Below are 16,227 nucleotides of genomic sequence, written 5' to 3'. Positions count from 1 at the left end.
ATTGACTTGACCTGTCATTAACAGTGTAAGAGGAAGCATTGTTTTTGTCAAAATCCTAAGCCAGGGTTTGCATTATTCTATAGAATTATCTCCTAGAAGATGTGGCTTAAAGATATCTTAATGGAACTATTTTTAAAGTTTTCATTCTATAAAACAGATTTTACTTTCATTCTGGACTCAAAATTTGGAGAGGCTCTCAAGTGAAGAAAAGTTAATGCTATGATAAATCATTTACATAATTTCTGTTACTATGTCAGTTATTCTTTGTTTATAACTACATTTTTTTGGAAGCTAGAAATTGTATTAGTCTTACCTAGTCACCAGGATACTTACAAATCTTCTAAAAAAATAATGCAATTTTGTAAACTTCAGTGTATTATCTCATTATTTAGCATGCAGTAAGTAGATATCTTAGTATGAGTTATTCTTCCTATTAGACATTGATAAGCTGCCTGACTTCCTCAGTATTTTAGATAGAAGCTAAGGACATAAAGAAAAGAAAAAGAACATATATACATAACCCATAGACATAGACCAACAGTATGGTGATGGCCAGAGGGAAGGAGTTGGTGGGGACTGGGTAGAGGTAGGCAAGGGCAGTGGGGAGAAGGAGGGTAATGGGGACGTCTATAATAGTATCAACAATCAAAATTAAATTTTAAAAAAAGAACTAGAGAGATATGAAAATATAAAGAAAAAGAAAACAATGTATCTAATTTAATGTTTAAATATGAATTATTTCAGTTAGTTAAGAACCACTTCAATTTTGTTAGTAGGCATAGCCTTTTTTGGAAAATGTCTTTAGAACCATTTACCCCTCCAATATAAGTAGTAGGGAAGGAGTTCAGGGTTGGGTAGAAGAACAGAATGTTAAAAACCACCTTAAATGACAAAATTGGTTTTTAGAGAGAGTATAAGGGAGAAGAGAGACACATTGGTGTGAGAAGGCAACATCGATCAGCTGCCTCTGTATGTCCCCCACTAGGGATTGAGTGCCCTGACTGGGAGTTGTACCAATAATCTCTACTACACAGGATGATGTCCAGCCAACTGAGCCACACCAGCCAGGGCAGTAATATATTCTTTAATAACAGATTTATTGAGATATAATTTATATACCATAATTCACTATTTTAAAGGGTAACTCCAGTGGACTAGTATGTTTCTTAAAGATGCTAAGTTAAAGCAGACAGCCTTTATTGTTAGTGCTTCTTAAGTAATCAGGAAGGGAAAAGTAAATAATGAGTTTAAGTGGTTATTACTTGAATGGTCTGGTCTTCTTTTTAAGATAATTGATAATAACCCTAAGTTTCTGAACTTCTGATCTAGCGAGAGAAAATAAGGGACTAATATTCACTATGCAGCCTTCACCTACAAATTTTGAAATCATTATCTTTGTGTTGTAAAAGAAAAAACACTGGACTGGGAGTCAGGATTCCTGGGTTCAAATTATAGGTCTGTCACTAACTTACTCTGACTTTGAATATCTGCTCAGTAAGCAGATGAACCAGAGTAGATCGTCTCTAAAGTCTTTTCTAACTTTTATTCTGAAATTCTGTTATTGCTTGGAGTCCTCTGATGTGATATTGGCAGCTGCCTCTGCTGCTCTGAACCTTGCCCATCACTAACTTTAGCCTAAAACCTATAGTTGCCACCAGCAATGCTGCTACTCAGCTAACAGCATCTGTGCAGCCTTAAGAGTTATGCTGATGCTGCGAATGTTCATTTTCCCAATTTTCATTCCTATAAAGTATGCACAGCCGGGTCTGTTGTAAAGAAAACTTTTCTGAGTTTACTTACATTGAGAGTCAGTCTGGAGTAGATGGAACCCAAACTCTGGAAATATCCAAATGCTTGAATGTAGGACTGATTGAAAGAAACTATGGGAGGGGATGTCGTTAGCTGGATAGTTCAAATAGGCGTGTGCCCCTGGAAAGGGCCATAGGGAGCACACAGGGCTTGTCTTGTTCTTTCCTGGTGAATGCTCAGATAATTTGGAAAGCCCTATTACCTTTTCAAAAGATTAAAAGCTAAAAAAAAAAATTAAAAGCTGTTGATCAAATGGCCCTTAGCAGCCAGAAGTGATACTGAAGTCGAAAGGCATATTTGATGTCACTTAACCCTTAACCCCACATTCATTAGCTCCTGTAGCATCTCACTTGCACTTGCAGTAGTTTATAGTTGGGACAATTATACTGTAGACAGGTAATTGTGCCTGGAACATAGTATGTACCCAATATTACTGAGTTCAGTGAGTTTACGTATTTAAATCCGAACCCTTTTGAAAGGGAAGAAAGCAATACTCTTGAGATTTTAGCATGAAGTCTATTCATAGTTAACTGAATTGTATGTCATTGGAATTTTCATTCATCTGTCTATCTTTTCAATCACTAATCCATTTCTATGGTAAGTAAAGGCAGATTTCAAGAAATATAGTAATTTGCTATTGACTAAAATAATGCGTACATTCATTCTATACTGTAACTATATGTTACATTTTCACCAATATGACCAACTTCAGAAAAGGAAACGATCTACTTTTGATGTCTAGAGAAGTAATGTTTCTTACATTTAATGGAAGGTAAATACTATATCAGTCATTAAAATATTAGTGATAATATGTTCCAAATTTAGTCAATAATATGCTATATTGAATTATATAAATGGTTTAATACAAAATTTTTAAGATTGAAACTTAAAAAGACCTCAGCAATTTTTCCAAATGATTAAATTGAAAAATGAAATAAGCTAAGACAATAGATTTTACTATAGCATTAAATATAATAGTGATGACTAAGAAACTTAAAGTTTAAATATAAATTTGTTGACATTGTCTAAGTCATTCAGTTATAAAGCTAAGTTGTTAGGGATGATTGAACATTTCCATACCAGTCCAACCCTTTTTTTTTTTTTTCAATTTCTGAACTTTGTAGATATGGCATTCGCCCTGAAAATGTGATTATATATGGCCAAAGTATAGGGACAGTACCATCTGTGGATCTTGCTGCTCGATACGAGAGTGCTGCTGTTATTCTTCATTCTCCTTTGACCTCAGGAATGCGAGTTGCTTTTCCTGATACCAAGAAAACCTACTGTTTTGATGCATTCCCAAAGTAAGTACCAATATTCAAAATACTTGAATTCAAAGAAACTTTTGAGGGGAATTTTAGCCCATCACTTAAGGTATTCATGATACAAATCACTCATCCATGAGCTAATATTTTTCATATCTTACAGAAATTGTGAAAAATTAACTTAAGCAGGTGTTAATAGACACCAGTCAGGAAACTGAAATGTTTGAGCAGTAGTGATTCAGGTGCAAAGTACTGAGGGCCTTTTAACCAGACAATGGCATTAGTATTAGAGACAAAATGATTTTGAGAAACAAGATTGATAGAACTAAATGTCAGGCTAGATATAGAATGCTAACTAAGTAAAAGAACTTGAACATAATTCCCTGGGTGGTGATACCATTCATTGAGACACAATACTGAAAGAAAGGAACAAGCAGAGGAAAAATGAGACACGTGTGAATAAAAATGAGTGATATGTATTGGTATCTGATTGACAAAAGTAGTGAATTGCAAAAAAAGTTGAGTCTTAAATGAACTAGGGTAAGTATTGCCACCATAAAGTCTACAAACATAAGGTGTTAGACAAATTTGAAAGAAGGGATACTTCTACTGCTTCTTAAGACAAGATGGTAGTTCCCACCAATTCAAGAAGTGAGAATCTGGCAAATTTAAGTTTTCTTTTCTTTGCCTAATTGGCAACATTAAAGAGGATTTTTTTTTTATGAATGATAGATGGACCAAAGGCCAAGTCATCACTTGGTTCTTTTTTTTTTTTAATTTTTTTAATATTGATTTCAGAGAGAGAGGAGAGAGAGAGCGAGAAAGAGAAAGAAACATAAGTGATAATCATTGATTGGCTGCCTCCTGCACGGCCCCTACTTGGGATCAAGCCTGCAATCCGAGCATGTGCCCTTGACCAGAATCGAACCTGGGACCCTTCAGTCCACAGGCCGACACTCTATCCACTGAGCCAAACCGGCTAGGGCATCACTTGATTCTTTATAAGAACATCAAGGGTCATTTTAAAAACTTCTTTTTTTTTTTCATCATTAGCAAGTCATAAGTCACTTTTGAAGGGATGCTTATAGTACATGTGATTTTATCACTAGAACAGGCTATTGGAGGGAATTTGATTTTTATTTTCGGTTTGTTTTTGTTTTAGATAATGGTAGGTTGGAAGGTATGTCCATTACATTGCTTCTGTTTAGCTGAATCATAGAGATGATAGGAAGGTATTTGAGGTAATACTATTGCTGTAAAATTTATCTCTCTTGTCTGCCTCCCTCTTTCATTATTGCATCAACAGAGAGGACAGCACTAACAGTTTACTGTTAGAAAAAGACCTTTAGTATTGAATTGTCTGACAGCAAATAATATACCCAAACATTCTTTCCTTAGCCAAATGCAGCCTTGAATAATTTCATTGATGATGTTTTTACTTTTTATAATTCTGTCCTCATTTTATGATTATAGTGCCCCCAAGCCTCCCTCCCTATCCCTCTCTCTGAATTTTTTAAGTTTTTTGTTTTGCTTTATGTGTAATCTCTGTAATTTATGTCTCCTTTGTGTTGCCTTTTAAATTCTGATTGTTTTGATCTCTGTCTTATGTTAGTGTAATCCTCTGATGTCTGGTAATTCTTGGTTGTCTGCTCACAGTAAGGAAGAGGAACTAAAGTGCTGATCTGAAGCGGGTGATTAAGACTTGTTGACTGTGAGCTTCACTGTAGAGTGATCTGGTCAAGCCAATTAATTGGGGATCCCAACCCGAACCCCCATACCAATATTTATATATTTTTCCTTTTAAAGTGGGTATAGTCTCCAAAGAAGACTTTCTAAAACTCCCCCTTGGTGAATGAAGTCCTGGATGCCAGTTCTGGAAGCCCAGTAGGGAGAAAGGGTTCACAGCAGCCAGTATGTACATGCCCACTTGGCCTCTGATACCTCTGCCCTAAACTGTGTCTGGCAATCCCTTAGTCTACAAACCCCACAGTTTTGGGTGGAGTGCAGTTACCCTGCTGCAAGAAGTAGGGAAAGATGCTGACAGAGAGGGACCTAAATTATTTCTTTGAACAAATTGTAAATACTTCAATCACCCACCTTCATCCCCCTGTCATTTCCTAGTTTTCTCCTGTATTCCATGGTATAAATTGGGTTGGTTCTTCACTTTATCTTCTGTCCTCATAAAAATTGTTTTCTCCTATCTACTATTCAACTCCAAAATTTTTTATGTTTTATTATATTTGCTCTATTTTTGTGAGTTAATACCGTAAAACAAACAAACAAAAATCCTGCCATATATGAGTGCAGAAAGGTATGAAATTAGCATACTTGAAATGGTCCTTAGTTTCCTTGCAACCTCAGTTTTTCTGTGCAAGACATGAACATTGTATGTAAAGGTGCTGTAGGGTTTGAATCATTTTAAATTCCTTCTGAATAGATTCTGGTTTTTGAATTATCTCTCTGATATAGCACAAGAAAGTTTGTTTTACATTCCTTTTCATAGTTAATTCATTGACTTTCCCCCTCCTTTTTCTCTACAGTATTGACAAAATCTCTAAAATAACCTCTCCAGTATTAATAATTCATGGGACTGAAGATGAAGTCATTGACTTTTCACATGGCCTTGCATTGTTTGAGCGTTGCCAAAGACCTGTGGAGCCTCTGTGGGTTGAAGGGGCAGGTCACAATGATGTGGAACTTTATGGACAATACCTTGAAAGGTTGAAACAGTTTGTGTCACAGGAATTGGTAAATTTGTAAAATCTGTAAATTTGCATACCGGGTTTTCTTTTGCTGAACTGCACTCTTTGGTAAAGAACATAAAACCTGAAGGTTTTGTTTGCAAATCATGTCAGTTGCCTTCATAAATGTACAGGTAATGATTTGTTTACAGACTTAATGAAGGTTTTAATTACCAGAACTATAACTGGAAATAACAGTGTCATGCAGTCGGGCTGTGTAATTTATATTTTTTTCTGTGAATTTTTTTTAACATCAAGATATAAGTACTGTATGAAATTTTAATTCTATGAAATCAAATGCTGTAAAAGTATTGCCAAATGCTTTTGCATATGAGAAACAAATTTATAAATATTTTTAAAACATCTCAATGTACCAAATCTTATCCTGGTATACAAATGTAATATTCTTTCAATAAAAAGCTGTATATCTGAAACAATTTAAGTACTGAGAAAACACACAAATTTACAAGAGATGACCTAAACCCTGTTGTACAGGAATAGAGGTGTAAACAGTTATTCTATTGTAAAGTACATTGGATTTTCTGTATTCCCTGGTTATCATACATTTTCTCCTCTAAAAAATAATAAAAAAATGATTTAAGTCTTAATTTTTATGCCATCTGTTAATTTACCAACTAGTTACCTTGTAAATGAGAAGTCACGATAGCACTGAATTTTAACTAGTTTTGATTTATAAGTTTGGTACTGTGAGGCAACTACTTAAAATTTTTATTTTAGTTATTTAAAAGGCATTTAGAGCTTCAAGAATGACTTTTGTATGCAACGTTGTTTTAAATTTTGCAGTACTCTTCATTATAAGAAAACCTGAAAGTCCATTGGATGCTCTTCAAGACCACAGACTGGCTTTAGTCCCTTTTCACTTTGGCTATTTTTAACAATAGGACCTATTGGTTTGGATTATTATCTAAGAATTTCATGGATTCACTCCTGATGTAGGAGATCAGAAAACATTTAATTCATAACTTTTATATTAACCAATGTAGTAAAAAATAAAACAAACAAAAACTAAGTTGCCTTTCCTTGAATGAATCATTCCTGAATTTAAAAAATGAAAGAAAAAGAAAAAATAAATTAATGGTATGTAGTCTAACTTGTAAATGAATGATATTGAAATAATACACACTGTGGATATTTTATGGCCTTACGTAGTTTTAATTGTTCTGCTTGTTCTGCGGTTATGTCTAAGACTATAGTATATGATTCTCTTCAAAGTATATCAAGTATTGTGAATGCTTTGGATCAGATGTGTCAAATTAACAGTAAAACAAATATACCACTCAGCTGTGCTTGTTTGCCTTCTTCCATGTTCTCTCCCTCCTATAAAGGGTGAAGAAAAGTTACTGTTCATCTTAATAGTTCTATAGTTTTCTAAATTTTATTACTTCTTTCCTTTGGAGGGGTTTTTCTTTTTCAAGATTGTCTTGGAGCCTATACAATTCCTTCTTTGTACAACATACACCCCAGAGTTTAGCTGAGTGTTTTCTTTGATTAATTCCATATTCATACAATGAATATTTATTGCATGTTTAAAGCTTGCAAAACCTTAGGCCTGATAAAGATAGACATTGGCCATGTCTCATAGACTTCACAGTATAAGGTAGAGTCCCGTGAAGTAGTTTTCAACTGAGCTTTAAAAATGACTAAACCTGTGTGGCCCAGGTGAAACATTACTGGCTGAGGGGAATAGTATGTGGAAGCCTGGAAGAAGAATGGTGTATTTAAAATTAAGATTGGCCAGGGGTCAAGTGGAAAGGATGGTATGAAGCTGGCAAGCTAGTAGGGGCACAGTTATATGTGGTATCATGGACCCTGATTACTGTCCTTGAAACAATAGAAAGCCATTGATAGAAATATGAAACTGCATTTGTCAAAAGTTTGCAGACAAAATCTGGAGTTTTTAGCTTAATTAGAAATAATATGGAAGCCAACTTCAGAAACTGATTTATTCTTTTTGACAGAGTAGAACAAAGTGAAAATGGCAGATTAGAGCTCAGTATAAAAAATAACTATGGGCCTGGCCAGTGTGGCTCAGTGGTTGAGAATCGACCTGTGAATCAAGAGATCATGGTTCAATTCCAGGTCAGGGCACATGCCCAGGTTGCAGGCTCAGTCCCCAGTGTGGGACATGCAGGAGACTGCCAATTAATGATTCTCATCATTGATGTTTCTCTCTCTCCCTCTCCCTTTCTCTCTGAAATAAAATATTTTAAAAAAAGAGAGAGAAAAGCAATCCTATAAAAAAAAAAAGTAAAGCATAGTTTTTGAATTTCAATGAGCTAAAAGCTGTTAAACTGGTTTGTTTTCATTAGAGCCAGATAAGACTTGAAATGATTTTATACCCTCTATTTCCTCCTGTAGGCCATGTACTGAACTTGCAAAATACAATTATATAACATCTATTAAAAAGTTTTAGTAGTATGCCTTAAGAAATGAGATTCTTACATTAGAAAAGTGGAAGAAATGCTGTTTTAAATCTGATATTTTGCATCTAGTGATAAACTGTAAATTTCAGCTATTGTACTAAATGAATCTAGAGTTGTTATTTCTAAAATTACTGCTTAAGGCAGCTAATTAAAAAGGTAAGAAGGGTAGCTGGTAGTTCAAAAATTTTAAATGTACCTGCCAACTTGGTGGATTCATAGACTTTAAATCAAAACTTCTAATTAGCCTTTTATATTATAAACCTTTTCAGGTGATGTTTATAAATGTTTATTTAAACACTTAATTTCAAATTATGTAAATACAAGTTTAAAACTTTGGTCAAGTCAGACCATTTATATTCACCAAAGTTCAAGATTTTGGTGTGTGGTGTTCTTTTCTGGTATATTCTGGTTTGTCTTTGAGTCTGGAAGTCTAGGCCCCAAGCCTCCTACTTCCACCACTACCAAATAGAATGGGCAGGTGGGATGGACACAAGAAAATACTTAGATATCCCTGAATATATGTAATGCTATCACGAATGATAATGAAATTTGCTAATATCCAGTGTAATACCAAGTACAAAAATATAGGGAAGTGGTTACACCTCCATAAAATAAAATATGAATGCCTATGGAATAAAACCAGAAGGGAATAAATACAGTGAAGTTTTTTGTCAAAGCAATAGTGGGGCATGTAGTAAGGATGGAGCCACAGTTGTTTAATAATTATTCACCTTACTAGCTATAGATAAGTTTTCTTACCCTGGGAAACTGGAGGATGAAACGGTTTAAAAAGATAAGATGCCTCAATAGGTCCATTGCTCAGAAAAATATATGTATTTTGAGAACAGGCCAAGGACAGGACACGCTTTGATTTGGTTGCTGTGCCCAGACCCTGACCCCCTCCAGGAGTTTGCCTCCAGAACACTGACAATTCTCCGATCCCAGGAACAGGCTGAATTGTTTGTAACACAGAAGGTTAGCCACCTTGTTATCGGACTTGGAGCTCTGAAGGCCAGACTGCAGACCCTGCCCTCCCCTTTCCATGTTACACTTGCAGCTCGCAGCTGCATGCAGCTATCTTCTCCCTCGTGTGTGTATATAATCAGCCAACTTGCGGGGGGGGGGGGGGGGGGAGGGAGGGGGTTGGGGGAGGTCCAGTTTTAAAAGTTATCCTTTACGTTGCTATGGTATTTTTTTTATTATAAAAGAAGGGGAAGAAACTTTTTAAGAAGTTTAGGCCTCTGAAACCAGGACCCCAGTATAAACCAAGGAGAAGTAGCTCTCAGACATATTTTTATCCTGGCTGTCAGAGCAGCAAATACAAGTAGCCAAAAGAAGAAATTCCTTATATTTGGGTGTTTTTGAGGTTTGTTTGTTTTTAGTGTTTTTGTTTTGGCAAGGAATATTATTAATGAATTGTACCATATAATATCTAAACTTATTCTCATGTAGTACTACATATAATGAAAGTATTTTCTAGGCAATGCCTACATATTACAACTATTCATGTTACAAATCCAACAATGCATTGTTGTAACTGTTATTTTACCATCTGCAGTCATTTCTTCAGGCTAATATAGTTTTGCTCACATTCATCTCATTTGTGCTGTTGGTGATTATATTACACATATATTACATTTCTATATGTATAAGCCCAACAATCAGGTACATACATATTGTTTTATAAAAATGCTTTTTATATCGGACCCCCTGCTCAGTCAAAAATTCCCACATACTTTTTGTTGTTGTTAATGCTCACCCTAGGAATTTTTTTCCATTGATTTTTTTTTTTTTTCAGAGAGTGGAAAAGAGGGAGGGAGGGAAGGAAGAAGGGGGAGAGAGAGCGAAACATGGATGTGAGAGAGATACATCAATTAGTTGCCTCCTGCACACACCCCAACCAGGGCCATCAAACCTGCAACCCAGGTAGGTGCCCTTGACTGGGAATTGAACCTGAGACCCTTCCATGCACAGGCTAATGCTGTACCCAACTTAACTCCCCAAAATTTATGGTTGGCCTTTTACCAACTATACTTAACTCCCCAAAATTTATACAATCCACAGACAGATACAACCAGGGTTTGGAATCTACAGTTGGGAATGTGAAGATACTGTTTTCTATCCACGGTTGGTTGAATCTGCAGGTAGGAAATCCGGGATAGAAAGGGCTGGCTGTATTTATTTTTTAAAAAAAAAAAAAAACACAACAAAACGTATTTAAGGGGACCCAGACAGTTCACATCTCTGTTTTTCAAGGGTCGACTGTGTATGTACCGTTCCCTTAATAACTGAAAGCTCCCTGGCAACTGAATTCATACTGTGTGAGAAGGAAATGTTCGAGAGAGGTAAGATTTCATTTTTGTTCATTTCAGAGTTTTAAGTCAATAAGATAGCTTTGTAATTTGCAGCTGTAACTTTATGTTTTCCTTTTGTATTTTTAAATTATGTTAGAGAAGAAAATAGCAAAATTAACAATACAGGGGGGAATGGAAGGTAGGTCGTGTTTGGAAGCTTAGCCATACTAATTGATCTCGGAGCCACAGTATTATTACCAATTAAAGGGGATACTGATAATACCCATTTTGTCGACCTTGGAGGTATACTATGAAAATTAAATGACAATCCTAAATGGGAATTCTTTCAGTGCTCTCAAGGGATATAAAAATATAAGGGGTTGTTTATGTTCTAAAGAATGATCTATGTTTAGAAATTAAGAGGATCAGGTCATGAATTGTAGATAATTTGGAGGGAGTTTTAATTCTTGATAATGTGCCAACTTACTAACAAATTTGCAGAGAACACTCTTAAGTCTATGATGAAAGCTGGCCCATTTCTTACTTTAGCCATATTCATGTGACTGGTAGAATCTAAAGCAACCAAAAGTTCCTGTGTGTCAAGCCTTAAAAATGATGGTCCTTCTGGGGAAAGTGGCAACAGCTGAATGAGCCACAGCAAATATGCCTTTTGTCCTGTCCAATCCTGTTCTCCTGACAGTTTGGCTCCAAATATGTACTATATTCCCCAAACATACTGTCTTTGTGTTCTGAGTTTTAAGAGTGAAACTAGAAATGCTCGAGGCAAGACAAATGATTTTGGGTCAGCTGACATGAAGTTCCCATGCTTCAGAAAAGATTTCATCTGTACTGGCAAATCCTGGGTGCTCGTATTTCCAGAGGTGGGGATAGGGGGGTGGGAGGGAGTCCTGAATACATTTTTTTTCAATTACAGTTCTCCACTATTATAAGAATTATTCAAATTTAGTTTGTTAGAGGTTTGATGTTTAACTTTTAAATATTAATTACCAGCAGATACTAACAAGATTTAATCTCTTACGGAGGATTTTAAAATGTAAACCCTTTTGTTTCTTAATGTAGTTCCCTTTCTAATGAAACAAACAAAAATGATCCACAACAAACTCTATATCTTGATCAAATTTTTATTATAATGTATTTTACTTTATTTTCTTTTAAAAAAAATATGACCTACAAGAATATATACTTTGGTCAAATTCTTATAATCTTTTATTTTATTACAATGTGTTGATCACAGAGTCACTACTTTGCTTTATCCAAAAACCAAAGGATTAAGATGGAGTAATTTTTTAAAGCAGCAGTTCAATCCAGAGGGACAATCCCATTAAACAGATTGTCCAGGTAGAGTTACCATTCATTTAGCTGCCCTAAACACAAACTAATAAATACAAAATCTACTTCCGACTGTCCTGGAGTTCTCACAGTACTTCAGTGTTCACTTCAATCCCCTGTCAGGGCACAGACAAGAATCAACCAATGAACACATTAATAAGTAGAACAACAAACTGATGTGTTTTTCTATCTCTCCCCTCGCTCTAAAATCAAAAAAAAATAATTAAACTCATTTTGCGAGAACTTAGAGAGAGGGGAAGGAGGCACACTTTGAAACTACTCTATGAAGAAAATACTTTTCTGCTCCCTAATGTGACAAAATGCATAAGTTAAATTTTATTTGATTTCAACTTCATCTGTACATGGTTTGTATATTTTCTGATTCCATCAACTGATTTACCTGTTTGTTTTTAATGAGGTTCTATAATGCTATCTTAGTTTGTTATAGTTCTGAGAAAGAAGTTTTTAGGTTGGAATCCAAAAATGTTCTCCATCACCCACATTTCCTAAATTTTCCTACTTCCATGCCTGCCCCATCATAAAAGCTCTGCAAATTCCCAAAAAAGAAAAACTGGAAGTTGGAATAATAAACTCAATATAAGGAAAGAAGTATATTTAAATGTACGAGAAATCTTCATGGAGGAGTTAAAATTTGCTCGTCCTTAAGTGTTCAATATAATATAATTGACCAAGTTACTTGTTATAGTTGGCTTTCAGTCTGCACAATGCTGCTGACATCAAAGGATATTTGATAATCCTATGAGATGGTATATGTGAAAGAGCACTTAAAATTGCAATGCTATATTTAATTCTAATGAGTGTTATTATTATACAAAAGTGAACATGATAACTGTATAAAATATTCCATTCATGCTTCCAATAAGATGCTGTTGTTACCTTACTTATATTCCTCACTCTTGCTACTTGAGTGCACACAGGCCCAATTCTTAAAAGTCTAAAAACAAAACAATTGTCTTACTAGCTGTTTGACTCTATGCAATCCTGTCTAAAACTCAGTGTCCTCATCTGTAAGCGGTTGCAGCATGACACCTGTTCAGCCTACTTTACTGGGTCTTCTAAAAAAAAATCTACATATATAAAACCCTAATATTCATAGACCAAACAATCGGTTGCTATGATGTGTGCTGACCACCAGGGGGCGTGCACAGACCATGGTGGTCCTCAGCAGCAGGCGGCAGAGCACAGAACAGGGTGGGCGTTGGCCACGGCAGGATGGTGGAGCAGGTGAGCGGGGTCACTGTCATCAGGGCAAGCCTCTGGTGGTTACTGAAAATTCTTTGCTCCCATGAGCCGCGGTCCTGCCTGGAACTCGCACCTGCTGCTGGTGCCAGCTCCACTCGCACCTACTGCCAGCTCCCAGGGCTTCTCCAGCTCCCCCTACTCATGAGGGGCAATTGGAGCAGCAGCCGCCTCTCGCACCCCCTGACGGCGCCGGCCCCAATTGCTCCATGCTGTCAGCAGGTGCAAGCGGGGCCAGCACTGTCAGCACGTGGGAGTAGTGGTAGCACGAGTGGGGCTGTCAGCAGACAGGGGACTGGGGGCTGCAGTGAAAGGGGCCCAGCAGGGACATGGAGGATGGCCTGAGAACTGCCCCTGTGCCCACCGCAGCCTCGTGGTCCACACTTCCTTTCACGGTGCACTGGGACCCTAGTCTATATAATAAAAGCCTAAGCAGCCGTTATGGCAGAATGACCAGAATTACTGGTTGCTATGATGCGCACTGACCACCAGGAGGCAGAAACTCAATGCAGGAGCTGCCCCCTGGTGGTCAGTGCTCTCCCACAGTGGGAGCGGCGCTCAGCCAGAAGCCGGGCTCATGGCTGGTGAGCACAGCGGCGGTGGCAGGATCCTCTCTGCAAGAGGGCACAGACTGGGCTGAGGGGACCACCCCCCACCCCCAGTGCAGGAATTTCGTGCACTGGGCCTCTAGTCTAATATAAGCCTTGTGAAAGAGATAGATGATAGATGATAGATAGATAGATAGTTAGCTCTATAGAAAGAAAAAGCATACAGAAATTGTAATTATTAATGGAGAAAAGCTTCAAGACACTAGTTGAAATTGGAGTAAATGAAGAAAGATAGCACTCCATGTCTGAGGTAGGTGATTGGTTATAGGAGCAGTGCTAATATACCGATTAGATTGGAAACAAAGAATTTGCTGGAAAAATATAGTGAATAGAACTTTAGAGATTATACAATTTCTTCCCTACCCAGGCTAAAGAGGAGGTTTCTATGTAATAGTCCATAGAAACCATGATATGCTGTAGAAAAGGCACACTGAAGGAGAAAAGAGAAATTAACAAAATTACATTAGAAGACAGAGGGCCCAGGGAGGTAGAGAAATCTTGGCAAGCAATATAATTTCCTGGTTTCTCTTCTAGATTCATACCACCATTTCACATCTCCACACACTGCTGTGGTTTGGCAGTGGCTATAAGCATGAAGGCCTTGCAGGTGCTGGCAATCTTTACGGACCCCAGCAGAGCTTGATAAGACCGATCCAATGCTCTCCGTGACAACCTGTGGAATTTCCAATGCTCTCCCCAAGGTTTCTATGAATTCCTGGGGGATTAGGATCTCTAGTGACAATCCTGGCTCTGAACTCCTCTATTTCTACAGAATTAAGGATTTTCTTTCTTTTCCATGTATAAAGTTTCTATATTTTATCTTGTTGACTCAAAATAGAACTTGCCTTTCCCCCCCCCCCCCGATTTACATCCCTTCTTTACCCAACACACATAACACACACACACACACACACACACACACACACACACACTCCCATGAGGTGTTTACACATATGTCAGATTTTATTGAAGGTTTGGAAAGCCAGAGGGGATTTGTAATTTTTTAAGATATATTTTTATTGATTTCAGAGAGGAAGAGAGAGGGGGAGAGGTTGAAACATCAATGATGAGAGAGAATCATTGATCAACTGCGTCCTGCATGCCCCCCCTACTGGGGATGGAGCCTGAAACCCCGGCATGTGCCCTTGACCAGAATCGAATCGAGACCCTTCAGTCCACAGGCTGATGCTCTATCCACTGAGCCAAACTGGCTAGGGCAGGATTTGTAATTTTAACTCTGTTAGATATCCCTATGTCTGTAAGAATTCCCTTAGCCATTTCATGTTGTTCAGCCTGCCTCTCCTTTATTCTTTTAATTTTTTTTTCAATGACAGTTTGCATTCAATACTATTTTGTTATTAGTTTCAGGTATACAGCACTCTTTTCCACAAATTTCCCAGGTCTCAGGATCTCACTTTCAACCCCCAAGCAACATCTCAGAGTATATTCCTAACAATGTAATTTATAAAAACATGGTGGGCATGGGAGTGCACCCCTCTCATCTCCCTCAAGAGAACTTGCTATAGGACCATAGGTAGGTAACAGCCTCCAGCTGACCAACCTTTGTCTCCACTGTCGCAGCCAATGACGGGCACAGTGAGGCTCTGAGAGTGGGGCAGGATTCTTGCCTGACATGGAGCTTTGCTCAGGAACTCCCCATGGACCTGGCCAGACTTCCTCAGACCTATGCTAACGATTGGAGGTTCAGTCTACAAATTCTTTCTTCTGGTCTCCTTTCACCATCTGGAGGCTCTCCATGCTTGCTCTGTCCTCTCCTCCCCGCCCCCCCCCCTATCCTTTACATCTTTCTCCCCAGTAAATCTATTGCACTTATAATTCCATCTGCTTCTTGGAAGACCTGAGCTGAAATACTCCGTACGAAGTATGATGATGTCAGCATTAAGATCATTTCCCCCGAATGTGCTATACAGATAGAACCATGGAGTCCCTTTGTGGATGATCTTTGCATATTATAAATTATAGGTGTTTGTAGGTAACAGATATATATCTCCCCGTGATAGCCAGATTAAGCTCGGTCTCAGGTCTCATCACCAAATTTAAATGGCCAAACTTCAGAACTCTTCTTTCCTAAACTAAATACAGAGATCCTGGTCTGCCTGTGGCGGCTTCAGAAATTACTTCGCAGTCCATGCAAAGACTAGTGTTGTGCTAGAAGTGCTACTGGTGCCTCATTATTAGTAACTTTGCTGAAGCCTTAGGGGCAGGCACTTAGTGCCTGGTCAGTATAGGCAAACACGCAGCCTTCCCAGAACCAACCCATAAACAGCCTAAACCTTACACACAATTTCTCTCCAGTCTTTAGGAATATGTCCATCTTTGAAAATGGGTTATTCTCCTCCTCTATCTTTGAAGCACTCTTCCTTCATTTTTAATCTCCTTGCGGAATCCTTAGGAAGCAAAGATCTACATAGTTGTCCTTAAGGATGAACCCATCA

The 16,227-nt window shown here is 37.6% G+C and overlaps 1 protein-coding gene across 2 annotated transcripts in view; it reads left to right on the top strand.

The window, feature by feature from the left end:
- Positions 1 to 7,115, top strand: part of ABHD17B (abhydrolase domain containing 17B, depalmitoylase) — a 50,084-nt gene extending 42,969 nt beyond the window's left edge. For both annotated transcript variants that reach the window (XM_081103888.1, XM_081103889.1), the window contains 2 exons: positions 2,934 to 3,113; positions 5,615 to 7,115. In XM_081103888.1, coding sequence (XP_080960014.1) covers positions 2,934 to 3,113; positions 5,615 to 5,834 — 400 coding nt within the window. In that variant the 3' untranslated portion in view covers positions 5,835 to 7,115. The remainder of the gene's footprint in view (positions 1 to 2,933; positions 3,114 to 5,614) is intronic.
- Positions 7,116 to 16,227: the final 9,112 nt, after the last annotated feature.

The sequence above is a fragment of the Myotis nattereri genome, assembly GCF_964212035.1.
Source record: "Myotis nattereri genome assembly, chromosome: 12".
In the NCBI taxonomy this organism is placed as follows: Eukaryota; Metazoa; Chordata; class Mammalia; order Chiroptera; family Vespertilionidae; genus Myotis; species Myotis nattereri.
Note: the sequence above shows the minus strand (reverse complement) of the source record. Positions and strands in the feature narration are given on the sequence as shown.